Consider the following 26475-nt stretch of genomic DNA (forward strand, 5'->3'; position numbering starts at 1 on the left):
CATTCTAAATTTTTGAAGTAAGTGAGATTTGATTCAAAGACAGTCTTGAGAAACAAAAGAAGTTCAAACCTTAGTAAAGCACTCTAAAGTAGTTAACAAAAAGAAGATTTTTTTTTTTTTTAAATCATATATACCATAGGTCACATTTGATTATTTTAATATTCAGTCCAGTACAAAAGCCATACAACACCCCTATTCTTCCTTTTCTATCCTCAAACCAAAAGAATTTAATTTTTTCTAAAGTATTTTGTCGAAGCTTCAGAATACAAACTGTAACAGCAATTTAGTTATGATTATGTTTGTAATCCACACAGGAGTTCACAGGACACTGAGCAACTGACAAAATTACATTTTAAGAGTAAATTTTGTTTAGTAGAAATGTTTTGCCTGCTATCTCTATAAACAGGAAGACAGCTATTTCCTTCAACCAAGTGCTAGAGGTTCAGTAACATAACAGAGCCTGCAGCAACATCTACTTGAAAGTAAAAAAACCCTGTAATGCTTCTACAGTAAAGCGTGTGCTACAACTTTTATTACAGAACACTAGAAATAAAGGATGGTATTATTAGGTAGCAACGAGAAGACAGGTCAAATTCCCACAGAAAATTCCAGTTCCTTTTCCTGCAGTTTTCACTGTATGCTGTGTGTTCCTCTAGGCAGCACATGAGGAGGCCTTCAGTTTGCAAGGTAACAGATTTCAAGCATCCTTAGAAGCATCACCCAACCAAAATTAAAGATTTTGACAAAAATTGCTCAACATGCAGACACCCTATAGGAAAATAAAGTGTAAAATTATACTACAGCAATCAGAAATTAATGAATTGTTGCAAGTCACTTGTGAAGCTTGCATAACTAGGATATTTACATTTTAACATAAACACATTTCTATCTCAAAAGTAATTCTGGAAATAACTGCTTTACATTTTTTTTCCTGTCATTCTACACCTCCTTGCTGAAGAGTGTCTATCACTCTGCAAGTCAGCTCAGGAGAAGGCAGCTTACCCCAACCCCTTTAAAACAAGGTTAAGAGAGAGCAGTTGCAGACTGCAAATTACTATACTTCATACCTTTTAAGATTTACACCTCTCTTTTTCTTTTCTAGTCTCTTGACAGAATTCAGATCACTCATTTTGTTCCACAGAAGGAGGAATATTTGATTTAATGATTAATTCATTTTATGATTAATCAGACAACAAATTTTACCAGCTTCATTGCTATCAAGTGGTCAGCATTACCTTCCATTAAGGCAAATTACAGGTTTTAGAGCATACCTGCAATCACAGGAAATCAGTTCGTTCTTGCAGCATTCTCAAAACCCATGGAGGATTCATTAGAGGGAGTGGGGAGAAGTGGAGAGAAGAGGATTAAATTAAACAACAATTTGGAGGAAGCATCTTGCTGTTTTCTGTCTCCACTGATGAAATCAGGTCTAGGGCATTAAAAATTATGTGAGAGAACATAGCTTATTTGCTTGCATTGCCTCCTTCCTTTTCTCATTTAAAAATCAATTGCTATATTTAGGCAGGACATGCATTGGAAGGAACAATCAAAACAATAAACCTGAATTTTCAATGTGATCCTACTCACTCAAAGACCAAAACCAAAATGGTCTGGAGGCAGACTGCATCTGAGACCATAGGCATCATGTGTCAACATGAGGGGAGTGCTTGATATACAAAGAACTGGGGCACTTATTTTCCTTAAAAAGAGCAGCTGCTCGAATGTGGCAGTACTGCACAGTAATTTTTACATGTTAATTATCAAAGTCCTCCACTTAACAAGAACACATTACTGATTTTCAAAGGCAAAACCATACCTTGAGCTGTCTGTATCCCACACCTGTATACACAGCAGGTAGAGTGGGGGTAGCTTTTCTGCACAGGTCCACTCTCCTACAGACTGTATAGAAGCAATCCCCAGCTGTGGGAATAAATCCACCCCTGAAAACAGGTCAGAAAATGCTTGTAGATAACAGCTTTCAAGGTACCACTCTTCAGTAAAAGGATTAGAGTGCAAATAACTGCAATTTGGCACAAATCTCTTGATTCAGAAGTTTGGTTTAGATCTTTAGCAAATTAGTGGTTTGAACTAGATTCACTGTTGCAACATTTGATTTGTAAGAATTTTTAGATCCTACTGTACAATTTTGCAGGGCAGAATTTGCCTGGCAGCTGTGACACCAGACAGAAAGGGGACACAGCTCTGAACAGAGACCATCTCCTTAGTGAGTTGCTGATGGACAGGCTAAACATCAGGGAGAAAATCCAGCTGGCTGGAAAGAGAACTGGGACTCACCTCAAGACTACTATACCCTTTGCTCTCATACAACATGATAATCTCAACAAGTTAATAAAAAACAAAATTAAATTAATAAACCAAGCCATCCTCATACACACAAGTCTTTTGAAAAAGAGTAGCTAAATAAAACTACAGTAGTATGTAGACAGCTTGGACTATACTAAACATTATGAAACACTGACATGCCTTCTTTATAGCATTCCCAATGTCTGAGTATCTGAGCTACTTTCATAAAAATAATGGCTATTAGTACCACTGCATCAGGCTTTTGCAAACTATACAAGTACTTTGATTTCTGATACTTGTTTTGCTGGGCAAAACAAGTTTAATAAAGATGACATTAAAGATGACATCTTTAATAAAGATGACTTAATAAAATTCCACAGGAATACCTTCATTTAGAGTACCCCATGAAGTAGGATGAGTGTAGGTTTTACTGACTTGCTTCTTCACCACATGAATTCCACAAATGAGTATTAAAATGCTAAGTAAGTGAGCCTAAAATTATTTTTTATTATATGGTAAGATAGTAGAGAGTTTTGCCTCCCAGGAGACTGTGAACTTAAAAACTGGTCCACAACAGTTAATTCATTATTAAAATCTGAAACACTACTACCAGAGACATTTTCCTTACACTAAAAATGTCACTGATTTGTCATTTATGTTTTAGCTCTATCATAAATAGAAAAAGCAAGATCATATTGAAGTCTGAAAAATAAATATCCTTGTAGTTAATAATAGTCATCTTATCCCCCTACAGGTTGCTACCCTAGTACTGTTATAGATACCACCCCCTCATGTTATGGAATAATATAAACTAACAGCCCAAGCAAGGCATTCTATATTTCTATTTTTCCATATATATTTTTTCAAATGTTCCATTGCTTTAGGTTCCTTTATGATCTAGCTTAAGCAGCATAAGCAAGATGGCTCACTATCCTACACAAAACATTATTGTGTTTAGAACATTCTCCTGTGTTCATAAAACATTAAAAAGGTACAAGAGAATCCATGTTTCAAGTTTGCCTGAACTGAACATAGTTGTTATAAACCACTGATCCATGGACTACTCTGGATTTACTTTTGAAATGATGTGATGTTCCCAGAGAATGGGGGAGGACATGGCAGCGGTGAGGCAGTTTCTTCTGTAATTGCAAAACTATTTTCCAACACATGGGGTAGCCAGAGCAGAGTGAGAGTTCCCCCCTAGGTGAGGGCATACCCACCACACAGCAGGATCTGTTCAGTGAGATAGCAGCTTGAACAGAATAGCTATAAACACTGATGGTTTGAATTAAATATGTTTGTTTAAACCATATGTTGTACAACTGGTGTCTACCACATCCAAGTTTTTATAATTTATGAGGCAGATCTTAAATACAAGGCCAACAACAGGATGCTGAATTATTATGAGAGGGTTAATGGTTTTTGGTTATCTTGTTGCTTGTTAATTCAATGCTAATCGTTTTATTAAACAAACAGGAATCCTCTTCCTTGTACTAAACAGCTTCAAGAGCACCTTTAAAGGAAACTAAACTTTTGAAGCATTCACAAAGTCATACCCATGAGCAATAGAGCTGATGATATTGTAAAAAGACTACACAAGGCCTCCTCTACCAGGAGGATTTCTGGAGAGCAGTCCCTGGATACCTAAGTCTTGGTAATGTTCACTTTGGTTTGGCTTACTTGAATACCCACAACAAAAAACTAACAAAGCCTCTGATTTTTATGGGTCATATTGATTGTTCCAAAGCATGCTGATTGTATCTTCTACAAACAAAGCCAGGATTTAATTGCACTGGAGCATTAAGCAAAAAGCCATTAAAACTCTTCTCTGTTTAACCTATCTGGGTCGCAAGCGGCTGTATCAGAAAGGACCACAGTGTGCACCAGTCTGCAAAATAACCCACAGACATTTATACAGGCAGGTACATCAGCAAAGTCACTTCAAAACACATAGCTGATAAAGAAGAATTATGAGTTTGCCTTTCTAACCTTCCCTGCTTCTAACCACGTAGCCTGCTCTGGGCAGTGCTGACATTGCTGGATTATTCCCACCACCTATTAACAGTAAATCTGCACATCTGAATTACCAGTGCAAAATGCAGACAAGAGAGTATAATTTTTGCTCCTATTCATTCTTCTATATGGATGCCAAAACTTTGTGCCCATTACAATGGTGTAATTCCTTTGCAGATTATGAAAACAAAGCAGTAAAGCATATTGATGACCAAAAAAACCTCATTATTTTTCCGTATTAAGGAAACAGTGAAATTTCCAGTTCATTGTAAAATATTCATTAGTCACTCCCAACAATTAAGAGGTACACAACAGATACATTTCAGATACAACAAAGTAAAATCCCAAACACATCCCAAGCTGCATGAACACAGCTCACCCCACAAAGCCTCCTATACTCTCCTAGCAATAGGATGAATTTCTCTGCTTCAGGTTTTCTTTACCAAACTTTGCAATTAATAAGGCCCTTCCCAAGGTGAACCCTTGGCAACAGTGCTTTTCTAGCAAATTTAAGATGCTTCCAGCTTCTGTGACACACCAGCCCTGAAACTGTCCCTCGCCAAAGCAATGACAGTCTCCTGGGAACATCACGGGAGGAGACACCCCAAGCTCCCAGCAGCATTCACATGAAGGCTCTGTCTCCATTTCCAAATTTCTCCAGGGATTGCCTCTCAATAAAAGAGACCAATAAAAACACCAAAACAACAATAAAAACACCAAATAAAACACCAAAACTGTATGCTCCTTTTCGTCAACATGCATACAAAGGCTGTAACTGTGGCTCTGGGAACAGAGATGGTGTAAAATGGGCATGCTGGACACTAAGCACCAAGCAGGAAATAATACATGGGGGACACTGGCAACAAAGGCAGAACAGAGGGCCAGCAAAATACCCTTGTTTCCTTTAAATGTTTCCTTTCATCCTGTTTTTGCTATCCTTGCCTATTTAAAGCATGAATTGTTGATGATGGGAACTGTTGTGATTCTCCTTTTATGCTAAAAGAGATGCTTATATGTATTATGAAAGGCTATTTCTTCTCAGTGTAAACTGATTATCTTAGTATTTCTGCTTAGACACATGCATCTCCTTAGTCCTGGACTTCTCATAACATAAACAATTCCAGCCCCCTCTGAGCATGAAAAGGACACACAGAAAAAAAAAACATTTAAAATTTACACTTCATTCCACTCCCTGAAAGGACCTGATAAAAATGAAACCTACATCTAAATCATCAAGCATTAACAAGATTTATTTCAAATGCTTATTTTTTGTTTTTCTTTCTCTCTGGCCCAAAAGCAGAGAGCTGAAAGACCTGGCGCTAACTTTTCTTTTGTCAGGTGGGAAATAGTAGAACACAACACTCAGTAAGATTTGCACTTCCACAAATAAAAACTAAAGACTCCCTTTCTTGACAAAGTGGGATTTGTTTCTAATAGTCCCTAGATCTCAATACAGAGTCCTTGGAGATAGGAGCAAACAAGATGCCACCTGCCTAGAAGACAAAAAAAAAAAAAGTGGCCTTCCAGATTTAGAAGACCTTTTAAAGAAGAACAGATGCAGAGACAGAACTAAGGCATAAAAACTCAGCAAGCACAGGAGAAGGCCTCGGCAACTCCTCAATGAAGGAAGAAGCACTTGGAAACAGTATCCCAACATACATAGCAGATCCAGACGTAAAAATAAATTTTAACCACTCAAAGTTTCCAGAATTTCACAGTATTGTTAACAACTATTATCTCAATAGTATAGAGAAAAGCCACTAAGAACTGCATAGAGAGTATGTGCACCTTCCAGCAGAAACATTACTGGGCATATGGAATTAAGAAAAAAAAAAGTCAATTAATGGTGTGATTAGACATTTTATACAACTCTTTCCATTCCTAAACTTTCTCATATCCTAGAATTGCAATTAAAGGTAAAGGGATCATGTCTGGAAAAAGAACTGTACAATTTCTTGGTTTTAGACAGCCACATTTCTTGTATGGCAGTTAAAATCTGACAGAATTTCCCCTATAAACCTGTTTCCAGCAATTTCAGCTCTCCCACGCAGTCCTAAAGTAACAGTCTCCTGCAGAAAAGTTTTTTTAGACACACAAAAAATTATTCAGCCACACATTTCTCTCCCATGATTTATAGTTTTCCACATTAAGATGACAAGGTTAGGATTGGAGTGTCCTGTCACAGTGGGCAATTTAGAGTTTCAAAAGAAAAAAAATGTTAGCATTGCAAAAGATGAGCCCTTGCCACATTATGAAATGAAATACGTAGATTAACAGAGACGTAACCTTTGAGAAGCAGCCAATACTTACGTAAATGCCACAATTGTCTAGTCAATGGAGAAGGAAAAAAATTAGGGAAGTACTAACACACAAATCTTCATCACTGGATTCATCCATCCATCTGTCAAAACTGACTAGTGTAGAAAGACTGAGCAATTGACCATATCAGCAAGTTTAAGAGCTCAGCTTGCTATATTTTACTGCCAAAGAGGACAAGGCTGACTGTGGAACACAGAGCTGGCTACTGTGCAGCAGCACATGGGCAACATCCACCCTCTGCACGCCAACTGCAACCTCAGCACAAGCACCAGAAGCTGCAAGACAGGAGTAAAAACCAAAATAAAACAAACCAACCAAACAAAAACAACAAAAAAACACCCCACCCCAGGAATGAAGGAGCACTGCATACCAAAGAAATGGTTAAGAAATAAAGAACAGTTGAAACATAACACACTTCTTGCAATTTTCACTTTGGAGAGCAAATGGTATTCTATAGAGATTTACACCTGAACTCAGACTGTGGTCCTTAAATTACCCAACATCCAGTGCTGATGAAAAGCTTGGACTTCTGGGTAGCCAACATATTTTACTCAAAAAAAACCAAAACCAAGCATGAATGTTAGCAAGAGCATGGACACAACACCTGAACATTAATCAAAAGGTCAGTAGGGATGCTGTCACAGAGTCACTTCCTGCTGTCAGACAGGAGGGATGACGGGTGTCTTAAGCAATCAGAGCTGATTCTGAATATTTCTGATCACTTCCCAAGAACATGTTAAAAAGTCTGGAATTTGGGAAGTGCAAAGTTCAAAAAATTACTGGAATTTGTTAGTGGGGATAGTGAGACAAAGAGATATCAAAGTGTATTTGGTCTCTAACTGTAACCCATTTCCACTCATTTGGTTTGTTTTCCAACATAAAGAAAAAATTCAGTGAGGAGGACTCCAGACTACCTGGATGAATGAAAACCTGATCTGCCACCTCCCACTAGACCAGGTTTTCAAAGCCCCATCCTACATGGCACTGAACATTTCTAGGGAGGGAGCATCCACACCTTCCCTGGGCAAGCTGTGCCAGTGTCTCATCACCCTTCACACTAAATAATTTCTTCCTAATTAATCTAAATCTACCCTTTTCCATCTTAAAAACCATTACCCCTTGTCCTATCACTACACACCCTTGTAAAAAGTCTCTCCCCAGCTTTTCTGTAGCTCCTTCAGGTACTAGAAGGCCACTATACGGTCTCCTGGGAGCCTTTTCTTCTCCAGGCTGAACAATCCTCAATTTTCTCAGCCTGTCCTCATAGGAAAGGTGCTCCAGACCTCTTCATCATCTTTGTGGCCCTCCTCTGGACTCACTCCAATAGCTCTATGTCATTCCTCTGTTGGGGTGCCCAGAATGGGACACAGTACTCCAGATGGGTTTCAGGAGAGCAGAGGAAAGAGGGTAAATAAGCAGGAAACTTTTTTCCCCACAAAGGGGGAAAAATCTTAAGCAAGCAAAACATGTTTCAGAGGTTACAGGGTACAAACAGAAGAGTGAAACTAACCAAAAGCCTGCATGAGTTGACAGGCAGAATGAAAGGGGAGAGAAAGGCAGCTACATGCACACTGAGGTTAAAGAGGGTGTTAGTGAAAAAATAAGCAAGAACAAAACCCAAAGCAAACACCTTGCCTTCTGTTTCAAGAAAGATAATGAAGTGATACACTGAAAATGAGAGTAGGATAATGGTTATTACCACATGCAGTGTGTAAACAAAAATGTTCCATTTACAATAGAGTAATAAGGTGTTCTGGATAATCTCCATCCCATTACACTGAAATAACTGGCACACACAGCATTGACTGACACACTAAAAATCATTACAGGAGGGAAAGGGAAAGAAAGTAGTTTGGGAGAGAACTTGTTTAGTCTGGAGAACCTAACCCCAACTCCCTCAGCCAACTCACCTACAGCTCTGTAAGTGTCTTGCGTAAAGCTGGGGAGACCTCAAAGAAAAAGGAAGGGTGTTTTTTAAGGTGGAAAAGCAGAGGCTGGCTCCAGCCCAGAGGGTGGAAGCACCTGTCAAACTGGATGGGGCAGACAGACCAGGAGCAAAAACTGTTTCAGGATGAAATCTCAAATGTGTGAGGAACAAAGGTGACCCAAGTACTCCTGGTCTGAGGCTGCAGGTGTTCAGTCTGAGCAGCTCCCTGAGAGGCAGTTCAAAGAAGGCTTGTTAATGCACTACATACTATATTATAGTAGTTTAAAATCTGTACTGATAGCTGCTGCTGATTATCTGAAACAGAAAAAAAATTACTCCCGGAACACACTGCCTGGCTTTGGAGTGGAAGGACTCCCACTGCCCCAAAGCAAGAGGTGTAACCCTCCTGATGAAGGGCAAGCTGTACTTCAACAAAGCACAAAAACTTCAGCAGGATCTGCACAGAACCTCATTCATATTTTTACCTCTGTCTGAGCGAGTTTCCTGGGCCAGATTTCTGTAGTTTAGGTATGGCCTACTTCCCCACTCCACTAGATGTTTACATGTAGTACGTTCCCTGCTTTAACAAATACGTAGAAAAAAAATGTCTCTGATCTTTTTAGCTGCCTACCTAGGGCATACTACAGTTACTTCTCTCTTTCAGGCTTTTTATTAAGGCTTTAAGTTTGTTAGAACACCTAGGGAGGCCCACCTAATTTTAAACTTAACTGCTTGGGGAAATTCAACCCTTCATTTCCAAGCCAGTTGTACTTTAATAGTCCATTACAAGAAGAGAAACAAATCTCAATATTTACTTTTTGTTGAACTACGAGATAAACGCTGGGTCTATTTCTGTTCTATTCACATTCTCCCACAATTTCCATTATGAGGTATGCACTAAGCATTTGACAAGAAGTTCCCCACTGCTAAAAACCTCAGTGGTAAAAGAAAAAGGATACATGTGTTTAGGTTTTGGTTTCAGACAGATAAAAGTTGTCAAAATTAAACAGGAATTCTCAACTTACTCCACTGTAAAGCAGGCTCAGTCTAACAGCCCACAAGCAAACTCTAGATGTTGCAAAATTAATTTGAATCCCATTTTACTGGAAACACCTTGGGATTTTTTAACTGTCCAGGACTCATTACAAAACCTAAATTTCTTAAAGATTCAGTTGGTTAGAAATGTCATTACAAAACCTAAATTTCTTAAAGATTCAGTTGGTTAGAAATGCCTCATGGTAGCTTTTGTTCTCTTTCCTAAGTTTGCATGGCATTCCACAAACTGGACAACCTTCACTGAGTATTATATGCAAAATACAGAGGCATCTAAAATTATTCTTTAATCATTAATCTGTAAAGACATACATACACACGTTGCTTGCTTTCATATTCTTAGTAAGGCATAAGGCCTAAAAGGGATATCAAAATAAAGAAATAAAGGAATAGAAATCATATTCAGGCCTAGAAACTAACGTTTTTCAGCAAACTTACACTATTATTTACAGAATAGCACTTTGCATGTGCTATTCCCCTACTCTTATCTTTTGGTTTGATTTTTTGTTGTTGTTGCTAAATAAAAGTTCAGCTATAATACTCTGGAGCAGATAGTTATGAAGAAAGTTCCCTTACCCAATATGCAAACACATCTGCACCCTATTTAAAAATGAACTTGAGCTCTCCATTCCAAGTTGGTTTGAATATGTATATTTAATTTTTTTTGGAGGGTGGGATGTAAGAATGGGGTTTTTTGTTCTTTAATAAATTATGTAATGGTAAACTGTGCAAAAGGGGCAGTAGTTGTCCAAAAGCAGCAAGCTACTGTCAAGTTCAAAGCACAGAGATGAACTACGAAAGAAGACACTTGATTTGCGTAACTAATTCTGATTTTTTACCCTTGTTTGAAGATGCCATGAAAAAAAAAGTCCGAGCAAGAAACTGAAACTACAGTGAAACATTTCAACTGACAAAGTAAGCAAGGATACAAGAAAAGCAGTAGGGTAGGGCAAGCAGCTTAAAAACAAAGTCAAGACTTTCCACTTGTGGGGGAATGCCTTCTTTTTTCCCTTGCTTTTAGCAGCAGCACTAAAAATGTTTTAGAAAACTTTCTTCACAGAACAGCAGTGGCTGGTTTTGGTTTTTAAAAAGCATAAAGACAGTATGCAACCCAGTAAAAAAAAAAATTCAGAGTATTTAATACTTCTCACTACCAGCTTTCTCTGCCTTCTAAGAAGAAAGTTAGTCCCACTCACAAAAAATCTTCCCTTCCCTTCTCCACAGGAACATGTGGTTATTTTTGACAGCACATTAACACATTCTGCCAGTTCTAAATCGATTTTGAAAACACACTACAGCAAGTTAATTGTGTTTAGGGATTATAGTCATGCAAAAGCAAACGTGACAACCACACACAAAACAAAAAGCAAAAAAACTCTTCCTGAGCAAAGCTGTTTGTAGCCCATAGCAGTAGGAGGAGAAGGAAAATTCTCTTGATAACCTGAAAACTTTCATTGAAAAATGATATATAAATTTTTCTGTATAAATAGGAGGGGTCAAATGCAGGATTCATTACCAGCGGTGCTGAAATACCAGTGCCACCTGAAATGCACTCTAAGCAACCATTCCCATCCTTTCTTCCACCAACATACTGGAGCATCCTTCAATTAGAACCCATCCAGCACCTGCATGAATGGCAGATACATCTTCATAGAATCATGGAATCAGAGAACTGGCTGGGTTGGAAAGGACCTCAGAGATCATCAAGTCCAACCCTTGATCCACTACCGCTGCAGTTACCAGACCATGGCACCGAGTGCCACATCCAGTCTCTTTTTAATTATTTCCGGGGATGGAGAATCCACCACTTCCCGGGGCAGCCCATTCCAATATCTGATCACCCTCTCGGTAAAGAAATTCTTTCTAATGTCCAACCTAAACCTCCCCCAGCACAACTTGAGACCGTGCCCTCTTGTCTTGCTGAGGGTTGCCTGGGAAAAGAGACCAACCCCCCCCCTGGCTACACCCTCCTTTCAGGTAGTTGTAGAGAGTGATGAGGTCTCCCCTGAGCCTCCTCTTCTCCAGGCTGAACAGCCCCAGCTCCCTCAACCTCTCCTCGGGGGATCTGTGCTTGAGTCCCTTCACCAGCCTGGTTGCCTCCTTTGGACCTGCTCCAGCACCTCAATCTCCTTCCTGAACTGAGGGGCCCAGAACTGGACACAGTACTCGAGAAACCATTTATATCCTTACCCTTACAACAATACAGAAAACTACTGTTCAGAGAGACTGCAGGTCTAAATCTCATCACCAGGCTTAATGTTGCTCCTGGTTCAACATTTGAAAAAAGGCTGGAGGACAATCCAGAGGTTATAGAGAAAACCAAAAGGAAGCAGAGGGGCTGTGTTTCAGTAACAGTCTGGTGTACCAGGCATTCCTCTTCCCTGGGGGAACCCCCTCCATAGAGATTCTATCTCCATTCAGGTGGAAGAATTAGTCAATGAACAGTTCAGAAGAGGTTTTCAACTGCACTGGTATTTAAACACTTGTATCAAACCTGTGCATAGCATATCTGTGAAACACCCACGAAGCACCTAGCTATCGCCAATATCTTTTCCATATCATGACATAATTAGCATCAGTGTTAACTCCAGGAGGTAATGCCACCCCACTTGCACTGCAGTCCCATGCACAAGTTCACACCAGCTGGTGGCACCTCCTGCTCCTGCATCAGAGACCCACCAGGGAGCTTGACACTGGCAAAAAGGAACAAAATCCTCATTCCTAGTTCAAGCTACCAACTTGGTGAAAATAAATCTGCTCATGGAAGTGTACTAGAGTTACCAATTAAAAGGAACTAACTTAGAGAGCTATGATACTGTTCAGAGAAAAAAAATAACCTTTTCGCCAAGAATAATATTATAATTCTGGGAACCTTCAATGTCCCACAATTCAGGGCTTTCTTGACCTGATCCACTTCTGAAACATATTCAGTGTCAAGCAGCAAAACTGGAATGCTAGAGAAGCTAGGGGAAGACCACCAAGGATGGTGGAAAGACCTGTTAAGGGGGTTGGAAGCCAAGAGCTCTCTGCTGAATCTGGGCACTGCCTGCTGCTGCTCCTAGCTCTGGGGAAGCCAGCTGGACCTGGTGTCAGCACACCCAGTCCTCTAGAAAATACTGTCTCTGGTCGAGCCAAAGGTGGCTCAGAAACATAGTCAAAGAAAATGAGATTCAAAAACCATGGCTTCAAATCCAGAAGCCCCATTGAAGATCCACCAGCACCCAGACTGGAAGGTGGAGGATGCGCAGATAACTTGGCTCCTACCAGTAGAGGCAGCAACACCAGGAAAAAAAAAAAAAAAAAAAAAAGTCAAAGGAAGTCAAGTAATGCCAGGACACCCACCAGGAATCCCATCATTAGCAGACTGGGAGGCAGCACCAACAAAAGAATCTACATCCTGTTACTGAACTTGCTGAGCATCTACCCTCTCAGTTTCACTTGATTAGTGTCACCATTTTAACTGAATTATTCTCTGCAAGGAAATTTTCTGGAGCCAAGCCCATAAACCAATGAACCATGACAAACCATTAGGACTATTTCCTTTTCATATATTATGTAAGCTACAGAGATCCTATTAGCCAGGGCTGGAAGAGACCCATTTGTCCTTTCCTATTTCTTTCCCCCTTTCCCTTTAAGTAAATAAGCCCTCAACAACAAAGAGCAGTTTTCTTGCTTTTATGTATTTTGCACATATCAGCTTTTGACAATGCTAAACAGAGCTCAGATATAAAATAGCTATTTCTTGCCTCCTTGCACTTGTGCAAGCTCTATCCCAACAACCTGAAGCAACAGGTTCTCTAAAAAGATAGTAAAAAAAAAAAAAAAAAAAAAAACCAAAAAAACCCCCAAAACACCAGCTTTTTAAAGAGCATTGTGCCTGAAAACCAACCCAAAACATTGTGCTAGCTTTGCTTCCCTTTCATGGTCCACCATAACATTTCATTATAGCACCCTTCTCTAAGCAGTTTCAATTTAGGGCTGCACCGATGAACCCAGTAATCCCTTGGAAAAGTTCTTACAGAAAATACTTATGACAGCAACAAATTATTCAGACATCCAAGATGCATTTAAATTCTAGCTTGAAGCACATTTCGGTTTATTTCAGGAGTTCACTCATTCTCCTCCCCAAGAATATAAAAGAAAAGCTCCCACTAACTCCAAAAGGAGCAGCACCTCTCTCAGTGGATTGCCTCAACTCTAACACAATAATCAGCAAATTGAAGTAGACCTGACCACTGGGCACCACAAGAACCTGGGGCACCAAACAGCATCCTGTGCTGGTGTTTGAAAGTAGAGTTTCCCTCTTCCCTGGGTATTGTTCCACCAGAGCATCCCACGCTCTGCTTCCTCAAAAGTGCAGAGACAACCCTAATACCCCTCTCTGGGTTTTACAAAAATGGTTTAACTCCAGAAACAAGCCATCTTACTAAGTGTTACTGAAGACAGATGGCCAAAACATTATTTATATATTCATACATCTTTTATTTACAGGTATATAAATAAAAATTCACTCTTTAAAATATTGAAATTATTCTTATAATTGTTAAAATATCTCCATCCTATTCCTGTGACAAACTTGTGATTTTTTCAGGTTTTCATCAAGTGGAAGGTGTTTCCATTTGGGATGTAACATGCAAGAAAGTAAAAGCCTGTGTAAAAGAGAAGCATACATTTGTGATTTGAGTACAGAACCTAGAGTTAACTAATACATAATCCGTTCCCAGCACATTTTTTTTTATTGTGCAAATAAAGGAGAAATCAGATTTTCTACAGACCTTAGAGTACAGAGCTACACATCTAGTACCTGAATTTACAATAACTGGATATTAATCTGCCTGAGCCTACAAAAACCAGGGTCCATGGATATATTAAAAACAAACAAACAGAAAATTAATCAAATCAAGATAAAAAGTGACACTAGCTATGCCTTGACTCACAACTACACAAGTCAGTTTACCACAGTCAGGGCCTTTTCTCCTCCCATCCACATCTTCCAGCTAAAGATAAGATAAAAAGATTCTGTTCATCCAAACATTACACTCAACCCACAGCCAGATTTTTAAGTTTAGCAAAGAATATTTTGTATCTTGAGTAATGCAAAGAGACAAAGGTCTCTCAGGTATCTGCCACAACATGTTTTCCTGTGAGGCACTTCAAGACAAGATAAAATCCAGCCCCTCTAAAACTTTAACAAAAGGCCAGTTTTCTACTCACACAGCTACACTCTAAGGCTCTTGAACATCCATACCCAGAGAGATCGCCAAAGTATTTCTTAAGTCTCATAAATGCAGTCTTAAGTGCTATTATGAACAGCATTGTCAATAATTCCCAGTATAGATACGTATTTAATGCTAAAGAATTATTTTGTCTTTTGAATACCTCAGCAAGAAGCCTCAGTGTATCCTTACAACAGAGTATACTTCTGTTTTGCACACCCTGCAAAATGATCCACTTCTTTTGACCACAATAAAAAGGTGACTACTTAAATTATTGCATGCATAGCATTTCCCTAGCAGCCCAAACAAACAATGCCACGGCTTTCATCTAAACCCATGTAGCAATACTAAATACTTCATTGAAATGTTCATTTTTTAGAAGCATCAGACATATGTTCACAAAACAGACTCCTCCAAATTTATAGGCACACATCCACATGCTCTCAAGCACCCTGTGCTCCCCACTAGAACTGCGGACAGGATGCTCCTAAAAAAGTCACATCTTTGTCATGAGTTTTATTCATCCAAATGCATGTGCTGAAGTGAATGTCTCTCTGTTTGGAAAAATGGAAAACAGTTGTGCTTATTAATTTGGCACCCTTAGAAATCTGTACACTAACAGCAAATCAGAATAAAATTAGCTCTTTGTCCTGGGTAAGACAGCGAGAAAGCGCCTTATTTAAAGGCTAGGTATATTGTTCCAGTTAAGAGAAAGCCACAAGACTTCAACTGACATTTACTTTGGCAGGCTCACACAAATCAAGATCACCTATTCTGCTTTCAAAAAGGGATTTACAATTGACCACATTAACAGGACATTGTTCATATCTAAGTATGCCAATTCACGCAAACTTGGTTTTCAATAGAAAGTTGCAGACGAAAACTATTTCTATTGCCCTTGGAAGAAAAGAAGCTTTTGTGAAAGTTGGCAGTGTCCCTTGCCTTTTCTTCATTTAAGAGAAGAAAGTCGATGCAGGAGAGGTAGAATTAGCTATGCAAGAAAAACCTTGGGAGCACAGAATGATCTGTGCTGTAAGCTGTAATTGCAAGGGCCAAACAACCTTATTAACCAAAGCACAATGAAATGGACAAAGCCACAAATAAAAAATAATGGCATCTAAGTGTTACACAGAATACACGAGGCAAAACAAAACTAAAAAGTTTTCAATTCCCCCATTCCAGTGATGAAAAAAAAAGGGAAAGACAGCAAGACGACTGTAAGAAAAGTGCTGCTAAATAGACAAAGAAACAAATATTAGCATTGCTCCCCCATCCAGAAGAGTAAGTCAGGACAAGCAAGGAAATACCTTGCCCTGACATCATGCCTGACCCATCCCAGCATCCCACAGCAGTGACCGACCACCTCCAGTTCCCATTGCACTTGCCACAGACAGCTCAGGGAAACTTTTCCCTGCTTCCCAAGTCAAAATTGCTTTTTGCTGGACTTCTCTGCTTCTTAAAAGCTATCCCACAGCTGATCCCAAACAAGTCTCTGGATTAGAAACATTTCAAAGGTAGTTGTAGTAAATCTTCCTATCCTCTCCTATTTAAAAATCAGCACTTATCACTACTTATGCAGAATAAACTCTGGTAATCTTCATGTAAATGTATTTGGGTGTTTAATTCTCATTGCAGGTAGTAGAGATGGATGTTCTTTCCATGACTAGAGAATTTTCCTTGAGCTAATTGAAAACAGACATATTTTGAGTAATGTACACTACTGCCAATAGTCTTGCAGGGAGGCAATGCAAGAATGATTTATGGGCTGCGAATATCACGTAAATCTGTCTTCAAGTACAAGGGTCATCTCTGTATAGAATAAATTTAAGTACCCAATTATCAACACTCTTAATTTTACGTATTTCCCAAGTAAGCAAAATACCTCACAGGATACCCCAACCCTTCACAGAGGTTGTCACACACCAAGTAAAACGGCATAATTTATACCTAAATGCAGCTAGAAATCCAATGCTCAATTAAAACGTTCTGAATTTAGATTATTTCATGCTTTTTCCAAGTCTTTTACCATCCCATTTTCACATCACCTAAAGTGTTCACCACGTAGTGGCCCAAGGGGGAGGCAACAGTCAGTCAGTCTCCGGGAAGCTAAAAGAAGTTTTTCATCTATAACAGCTGTTGTATACCTCCTGTTTTTCTTTGCCTTTTCCAGCAAGGATTTTTAAATTTCATTTTAATTTGAGCCCTATGATTTCTGACTATTATATAGACAGAGGGGAAAAAAAAAAAATAAATCTTTCTTTCAAAGGAAATTTACAATAAACATTAAACACGTGAGTAACTACACCGATTCTCTGACAAAATACATCAGCCAAGCTGCTTCTTGAGGCATGCAGGTTTATTTCTGTTACCATTTGGGAGATACCATTCTTGAGCACCTGGATCCCATTCCAGGTATCTTGTATCTATCACATAACATATTTACTTCAAGCAAAGCTAAAATTATTTTCTCTGCAGCTCCTCACTGTCTGCCAGCAAGATGCAAACTCTAAGCACATCCCCATTTGCATTGCAGCAGGCAAGTCATATTTCAATGACTGGGAATGTATTCAATGAGGAAACAATTTTTTTTTCCCCTAAGAGAAAACTGCACTAAATAGTTTGGTAACAATCCTAGAATCTTCTAAAAAGGAAAAAAAGAGAAGAAAGTAAAAACCCTGGGCTTGTAAATTCATTTTCCTAGTCTGTGTCTAGCAGAAACTAAAGTTTAGACCTTCAAGATCAATATTCTTGCACTCTTGACTAGCTCCTCCAAGGGACTTGGAGTAGAGTTGAGTAGCTCTGGAAGAAGTCAAGTCAAAAAGCAGGAACATAAGAGAAAGAAACATGACATTCTTGGCAAGTCAGAGAAAAAAATGTCTGGTTTTGGAAATAATAAAATTTGCCTGCCTGTTTTAAGTCAGTGGCAGTGGACCATTCTGATGGAGACATATTTTGACATTCATGTTGAATACAAAGGTACAAAGACAATGCCTACAAACTGCCTTCTATGAGGGTCTTCACAGCTCTCCCATCATTTTTCAGTAAACTGGGGCAGTAACAAAATGAGGCAGAGCTGAACACAGCTACAAAGAAAACTACAGAGACTCCACATACTCCTACTATTGCTTTTTCACAAGTCATTTTTAAAAAGTTGGTTTTCTTTATTTACTTCTGCTGTAAACAAGGGCTTGACCGCTGGCACCACATCTGTTCAGAGAGGGATATTAACAGCACTGAATGCCTCCCACAACCACAGCTGTTGATTTCAGCTATGTTCTGCAAATATTGAGAAAATACACTTAAAGCACTTAATAGGCTTAATAAATTAGCATTTCATCCAAGGGGCAACTTTTAGAAGTCTCAGAACAAAACTTTGGTGTTTGATAATTAAAAGCCATGCACATACATATGCACACACCTAAGTATGGATGGCTCCAGGCAGAAATGGATGGATCTGCTTTTGAAATGCTGATCCTTCAGGACTCAATTTCAAAACTCTGGTTTTCCCCCAATGCAATTAGAACAGCTAATTTGTAATTACATGCTCACTTTCAGTGTAATTATGGGGAGAAGATACGCTAATCAGAAAGCCAGACCTGTGCTCACTGGAGCACGTACAGCACGGTAACAGAGGTCAGCAATGGAGGTGCAGCACAGGCAAAGGAACCAGCTCAAGAGCTCAGCACATTAATAGTGAAATATGCTTCAGAACTGTAATTGCTGTCCAAAACCTGCTAATTTTTAAGGGATTTGTACAAATCCATAATTACAGGAAAGCAAATCCTCATCATAAAAGCAGTAAAAACTATATCCACATAACCCTAGAGGGAGCAGTTTGAGCAGTATGGCTCATTTGAAAGGCATTCTTGCATTAAACACCAACACCAAAGAAAAATGTTAATGCAATACCCTGGAGCCACACTGAAAAATGTATCATCGTAATGAAGACGTACTCACTAAATTTGATCCAGCATCCCTGTGCAATGGAATGAAATTGGAGCCCAGTGATGGCATTCTGAATTGCTTTTCAGGCATCATAAACACCTCATAATGAAATCCTATTCTACAAAACTCCTACCATCTACACCATTCAACACTCAAGAATATTGAGCGTCATCCTTACCGCAGTGATTGGGAAGAGAATCCATTTATCCTCTGGCTGTCCAGTTACCCTAACATGAAACTACTGCAAACCTCAACAGCACTTGCTGCTGCCTTTTCTTCTGAAACTCTGCCTCTCCTAGCACAGCTCCATTGAAAAAGGAAGAAAGAAAACCGTCTCAGATATTTTGCTCTAGAGGGAATACAGCTACGAACAAAGGTTAAAACTGAAAACTTGAAACTGCTTTGCAGAGGTGTGGCTGCTGAAACATGACATAGCTGCGTCACCAAGATTTTACTTTGGCAAACACAGCTTCCTGAATTCAAACAAATCTTAGACAGAACTATTTTCTGTTCCAGCAATAAGCAGTTATTGCACAGATTTGCTTTCAAGGTCACCAGCAGGAAGAGTAAACTGCACCAGGATGTGTCAGTTGTAAGTAATGTTTTAAAAAAGTTAACACTAAGCACTATATATTCAAAGTCTTCCACACTTAGCAGGATGAATAAGCACTCCCTTATTTCCTTCCAACTGACCACAAATAAAGGTGAACAAAAAGATCCATTAAAAAAAAGCAATAAATATTTCAGAGTTCAATAATTAACTCTACTGCATCTCGTTCTTAACCACCAAAATTATTTATGTATTACTTTGACATACTGAAATGAAATGTCTGAATTAAATCTCTACCAATGATATCTATTAGAAGACAGTGTTCATTTTGAAACACTTTTAAGAAAAGGTGATAAAAATATTAAGCAGAAACTTTGTTCTCCTTTATATTAGGAACTTGAAATTTAAATGCATATTGTGATGAGAAGCATTTCCATAGTGATGAGTTCCACAGTTATGCTAGGCTACATAAGCTATATAAATATTCTCCTAAAAAATACAAAAGCATCCTAATTACAAGTACTGTTGGTTTACTATTAATAAAAACATTTACATTGAAACGGGCTGATGACATGTGAAGTTAAATACAAGGCATGGGACTAGACACACCACGTGTATGTTCTCATACTGAGGGTGATGCTTTGTATGGGAACTATCATTATGGACTTTCCTGCACAATTGTTGAATGCAGCAGTTTCTTTCCATTCATTCACATATTCCTCCCTCAGTTACTGTGAACTGAATGCTGCCAACCAAACACTGAGGACTAATGAAGCAAACTATGCAACTTCTGTAATTTTTTTGCCTTTAACAAATGTGAGTTCCTGTGGGTGCTGATCCAGTACATTTAATTATGCTTCAGGATGCACAGCCACATTTTAGCTTTACCATTCTTCAGAACACACAACAACTACTGCAACAGCAGCTTTAGAAAAACACTGCTCACCGGTGATTACTGGCTATAAAAATACTCCTAACACAAGAAAATCATACCTGAAAGATCTCACCGAGCACAAAGAGCTGAATATAACAACTTGGTCTGTTAGATTTACTTCCTTCAAGAGAACACATTCTCTCTCAATGCACCTACACAAAGCAATGATTAACTCCCGTAATTCAGTGCAAACAGCAGTAAAAGGTGGTTTCTTTTTTAACCCAAGCAGAAAAGTTAAAGTTAAGTGCCTTCCTTTCGCAAGCCTCCGAAACACACATTGAGATAACACTTTGACACGAGGCCTCCTCATGCTCAAGAAACCATTTTATAGCCAGTGTAACCAACAGCCAGACTTTGAAGTGTGGGGTCTCCACTTTAATGCACATGCACAAGCAATTCACACAGCTAGAAGTCATACAAACCTGGGTTAAAAAAACCCAACAAATCCAGGATAAACTAGTTTGCAGATGTGCCATTACACTCAGTAAATGAGAGGGGAATATTTGTCAAGTGCATTAGAATGTTTAAAGCCCCTCTGAAAAACGTCTTTCCATTTAATGCTTACTGATGATAACTGATTAGGATTTCACCATGTCAACATATGCACTAGACTAAATGGTTCTCCAGTGTGATTTGTCAAAAGATCTGTGTCCTCCAAATTCAGTTTATAGTTTCTACATATTTCGAAACTGCACAATGGATCTTAGAAAGATCGAGGAGAGACAAGAAGATCTAACATACCCAACCTGATGTCAGCAAACTTACAGTTCTCTTTAGTAAGAGAAGAAAGAATTCAAGAATTGTATTTGACAACTTCAAGACTGACTCTAAAGGCACCAGCCTTTGCTCAGCACTCAGATTTTTATTTGCATATCTGATAGGGAAATTTATGTTCTAAAGGGCAGATCTTGACTTCTCACAAGTTTTTTCCCTGGTGACAGCAGTAGCTGCAAAGTAGCCAGAATTGGGCAAAGGAAGGTGATGTAGTTTCAGCAATCACTAGTGCTTGGAAGCACTGGAACTGTACAGTTAAGTTTTCAGCCAGAGCAATTCCTGCTTAATACTGTTTATATTCACAGAGTTAAGAGCTCATAAAATCTCCAGTGATGCTACAGTTTTGTACCAAGTTCCTAAAAGTGGGAGAAAAAATCATATGTTTACAAAACAAGATGTTCCTGATGATCTTCCCAAGCAAAACTTGAGCAATATACAAATCAAAGAATTTGACTGGGTTTTGTTTTATTTTTACAAAGGAAGTAAATGAATGTTACTCCCATCTCAGGATAACTTGACATGCACTGAGGTCACAAGCTGGCCATGAGGTAGGGCTGTATTTCAGAAAAAAAAAAATAATCCAGTGTGGTAAGACTACTGGTGAAACTACATCACGTTTCTAAAAATGGACAGCATTTGCTTCACCAGTTATGTTAGTACCACACTGAGAGATGCTTTCTTCTGGAAGGCAAAAAAACCCACCAAACCACCCACACTTCTGAGACATGCTTATGCCCACAAACATGGTAATTCTACACTTCTCTAAAAAAAGATTATGTACTGTAAAACCTCCTCCTTGCTACTCATACAAATGTCTGGATTATCTCAATTCTCAGGAGAGTTCACTACTTCAGCAGCCTGTGGAAGGGATGAGTTTTTCAATGTAAACACTAATTCTGTGAGAACAAGGATAAGGAAAAAAGTGTGGGTGGGAGTATTTCCTCTTCCTTGGATTTAGTTTCACTGGAGATGTTCTACCTTTCCATTGCCTCATAGGCTTCTCCGACTCCATTTTGATTTTCATCTCTTGGAGAAAAGCACCAAGATAAAGCAATCTACTTTCTTCCATCTACTTAAAATTTGGTTGCCCAATTCTGGATTTAAAGTCTACATCGAGGTCCTCTTTTATCTGTTACCTCACATTTGTCCTGTGCTCTTCCTTCACAAATTAAGACAGTAATTAAGCCTCTGTAAATCCTCTTAGTCCAATGTGCTGTTCTTGTCTCGTCATTGCTCACTCAAGCTGCTTCATCAGGTTGCTCTGTATTTTTTCATAAGCTTGCCAAGTCTTAACAAATTAAATAAATTACTATGCATATATAATTTTTGTCATCTCACCATGTTGCTCACACTGACAGGAAAATGCATGTGTTTGAAACAGCAAACCCACCTTCCTCAAATTTTACTGTAATTCCTTATCATATCCTACAGGACACTACTGTCTGAAGTACCTCAAGGCCTCTTTTTATTTAATATCCTAATGCCTGACAATAATTTATTCCTATTAATAGTACAAAAACCCAAATCCCCACAGAACTAGAATATTCACCACAACAGTCCTAATTTCTTCTGTTAACCGTCTACTGGAGGAGGAACTATTTCCCTTACTTCCTATTTTTGTATAGCGACACATTACAAAGGAGACCATCTGCTTCGTAGACTTTTCACCCTTCTGATTTCCTTCCCATACACTTGTCTGATGTATTTTTATGGGCTTCTGTATTGGTTTGCTGGGGCTGAATTCCCCTTTTCTGAAGGGCCTCTGTTGACTCAACCTCAGTATGCCACTCTGTCTTCCTGCTTCTCTTTTGCTCTTTTGTCTTTTTATTTTTTTTTTATTTTTTTTTTTCTCCCCCCTCCAGATATATGTATCCTTCCAGAATCCAGACATTACTTAAACTTTTATGACATAAATTTAATTATTAAAGCTTCTTTCCTTCCCAAGGTAAATTATTGATGCCAGGGTTGGAGGGCAGGATTGGAAAGGGTTGGAGGGCAGGATTTAAATCCTTTCTCTATAAATTCACCAGTCTTGCTTGGCCCCTGCACTAGTTACCTTATCACTTCAGAAGTACTCTTGCATTATTTAGGAAAATATTTAGAAAAACTTATTATATGTAAAAAAGACAAACATAATGGCTAAGCTTCCTTTGCCCATAACAAAGATTTTCAAAACATTTTTGACTCTGAGTTAATCTGCTTTCACTTTAAATAAGGGAAAGTGAAGATGGAAGAGGAAAGCCTTTCTAAAATGTTAATTGATTTTTATATTTTTATTTTAACCACAGCTGACATGTCTAAGTTTAAATAACTACCACTGATGTAGCAGAACCCAGCCAACCCCAATCAGCTGCCTGTGTACTTACTGCATACAAAAGGCAGGCAGGCATTCAGAACTGCAGGAACCTGTTAAAGCATGTTGAGCAGCTTTAGCTCATCTTGCCAGATAAGTAAGTACTACAGAAATCCAGTAAATGCCTTTTAATGCAGAATTGTATAAAATAGCTCTTAAACTGAAAAAGAAAAAAAAATCCTCCTCCTTCATGCTCAGCAATAAGAAACTAGGAGTAGTGAGACATAAAAATGGAAAATATTGTTCAAAAGGAAGATTTAAAATTCTACAGCTAGCCAGGATGAAGTATGATAAAAATATTCATATAAGCAAAAACACCCCAAACATTAAAGTACAACTCTATACCTCTGATACCTTCTGTATCAGTAACTAGTTAAGGCTGAGAACATTCACTGTGTACACAGAAGTTTTGAAAATAAGTAAGACCTTGGACTCTACATTAAAAAATAAAGGTAAAGAGGAATGGGCTCGTGAATAAGCCCCTATAACTTTACGTAAAGTTCAAGCCACAAAAAAAATATTTTGATTTATATTTAACTGTAGGGTAGTGTTCAACAGAATATCAACTATTAGGTATGGTATCATTTCTACTCATGCCTACCTATTCCCTCTTTCTTAGATCATGAATAAGCCACCTGGGTAAAAACACAACTTTCTGTACTATGCTTCCCCTGTAATAGTACAATCATACTCCAAAACAATTTCTTCAGCTTCTTTTCTCTTCAAAGTTAAATGCAATGCTATTTTTCCAAGCACACCTATTATATGCTTTAGCACCTCCCAAACAAAGTAACATAAAGTACAGACTATCACTACTATCCACTGATGCTTTTTTAAATGCAATCCCACAGCCTGACATGCTATTTCCAATAGCCTGGTTACTCAAGTCAGATGGATTTAGATACCTGCATGTAATTAGTTTCAACGCAGATGAAGATCAGAGCAATGAGCATGGGAAAGACAAAAGGATCTCAGTGGTTTACAGCCAGCTCCCATCTGTTTTAGAAGGGTAAAGGAGAAGGACTGGAGTGAGCAGTGATGTATTGCACCAAGCAAGGTCCAGACTGGAGAGACCTCAGCAGGAAAATACCTGCTTGGAGACAGAAGACACAAACTCGTGTGTGTAAGTGATTAATATCATTTTCATTGCTTTTTCTTCTTAACTATGCCAGTATTTTTTCTTTACACCTAAGCAAATCACAGAGTAGATAATAAATAAATTTCTCAGATATAGGAGCTGACAGTTCATTTATGTTATATATGTTTAAAGTTATAATTTAATATCACATCTCCAAGCTAAGCTTTAAACATTTAGCTCAATAGCTACTTAGTCTACTGGAAGCAACCATTTATGCTCTTTTTTAAAAGATCAACTAGATATATATATAAGAAAAACACAAAACTCACCAAACTGGTAACAAAAATATTATTTTACAACTGAAGCAAAACAGAAAAGAGGAATGTGTAGTTATTTTTAAGCACCTCTTGTGGAAGTTGTACAAGATATTTCATACTGCAGTTCCTTAAGTCAACTTATGAGCAAGTACATCCAGTAATACATCATCATTATTTGAGGAATGATTAATTGATTGCTGAATCTCCAGAAGTCACAACCAAGAGATTCTGGCTCCATCACACAGAAATCAAGAGACCTATTATTTCAGATCGATCCTGTTACAGCCAGTTAAAATAAAGAAGCTCACAATGAGTCTTTCCACAAAATGGATTAATTTGCTCCACTGCCTATGCAAAAAGATATTAGAATGTGTATTTAGATATTGACTCAAACACAGTAAAACTATCAGTTCTACTTGGAAAATATTTAATAACATCTCTTTACAGATAATCTCTTTCCGAAAGAGCAAGCTGAGGGTTAGAATTACTTCAGTGTCAGAATGATTTCCCCCATCCTGTACCCAATTGCTTAACTTTTTGTCCTGCCCTGTGAACGGGCAGTAAGGCATCATTTACAAGGTAAGCAATACAATAAGCCTTGACATCCCAGAACTCCAGACCTGCCAAAACATCCTTATATTATTTCACTTGTAAACCAAGCAAACAAAACAAACCCCGCAGGCACTCCTATTCCCAAAAACCTTTTCGCATTACACTTCCATTCTCCTGTTCCCTTCCATGGGGAAAAAAGAAACAAAAGAAAGAACGTGGACTCCTAGCAACCTTTTCAGAAAGCACATTTTTTTTATTATGCCAGGGATAACATCAAAGAAAACAAATTCAAAACACTGTATTTTAGTTAAATCTAACACTACTTCTTTTTCCCATGTAAACAAAGCACCAGACCTTTCATGTAGTGAGAAGCTCCAAACAAACTTGTTTTGTTCTGAGACATTTCAAGCCACCTCTTACTTGCACCATTTGTTAATATTTACAGATTCTTTCATTTTCCTTGGTGCAATGTAAGTTGCACCTGAACATCCTCCTGAATTTAAATTTAAAAAATGGATGAGTTCTTTTATAACCTGAATGATGAACACAGCTTTCTCCACATGAACTATTTCTGCGTTCGTACATGGGCTGAGTGTGTGTGTTGTTTGAAGCAGCAAACCTGTGAATAGTCTTTAGAGAAGAAACTGAACGAGACGTGTTCTTGCACAATAGAAGGGTGGTGAGACACTGGAACAGGGAAGTTGTGGCCACCCTCTCCCTGGAAGTGTTCAAGGCCAGGCTGGATGGGGCTTTGATTAACCTATTCTAATAGTAGGTGTCCTGCCCATGAAGAGGGGTGGGAATGAGATGGTCTCTTATGTCCCTTCCAACCCAAACCATTCTGTGATTCTGACCATAACACATTATTTTAAGCTTTCTTCAAACTGATGCAACATAACACACACATCTTCCTTTACTATTTTTAGCACAGGGATCCACCTCTCTACTGCCCCAAGTTACATCAAGAGAATATTAAAATAATCTTCCAATATGGAAGAATTCTGCATGCTTCCTAGACAGGATAACTACCACTGGACTTACAGTATGTGCTTATTGTACTTGGCTACAGATGGTTAAACAAATACATTCATAGATTCACCATCTGACTTTCAAGCCACATACAGTGAAAAGACCATATTG

General features: G+C 38.5%; 1 protein-coding gene across 3 annotated transcripts in view; it reads right to left on the reverse strand.

Annotated features, from left to right (window-relative positions):
• The window catches only part of EML4 (EMAP like 4), a 158062-nt gene that overhangs the window by 103426 nt on the left and 28161 nt on the right, over positions 1-26475 (reverse strand). The window contains exon 1 of one of the 3 annotated variants that reach the window (XM_071739510.1): positions 18956-19066. The exons of the other annotated variants lie outside the window; for them this stretch is intronic. Within the exon in view, the coding sequence (XP_071595611.1) occupies positions 18956-18980 (25 nt within the window). The 5' untranslated portion in view covers positions 18981-19066. Of the gene's footprint in view, positions 1-18955; positions 19067-26475 lie in introns of those variants that run through there. 3 annotated transcript variants of the gene reach the window in all.

Source organism: Heliangelus exortis, chromosome 3 (genome assembly GCF_036169615.1).
Source record: "Heliangelus exortis chromosome 3, bHelExo1.hap1, whole genome shotgun sequence".
Classification (NCBI taxonomy): domain Eukaryota; kingdom Metazoa; phylum Chordata; class Aves; order Apodiformes; family Trochilidae; genus Heliangelus; species Heliangelus exortis.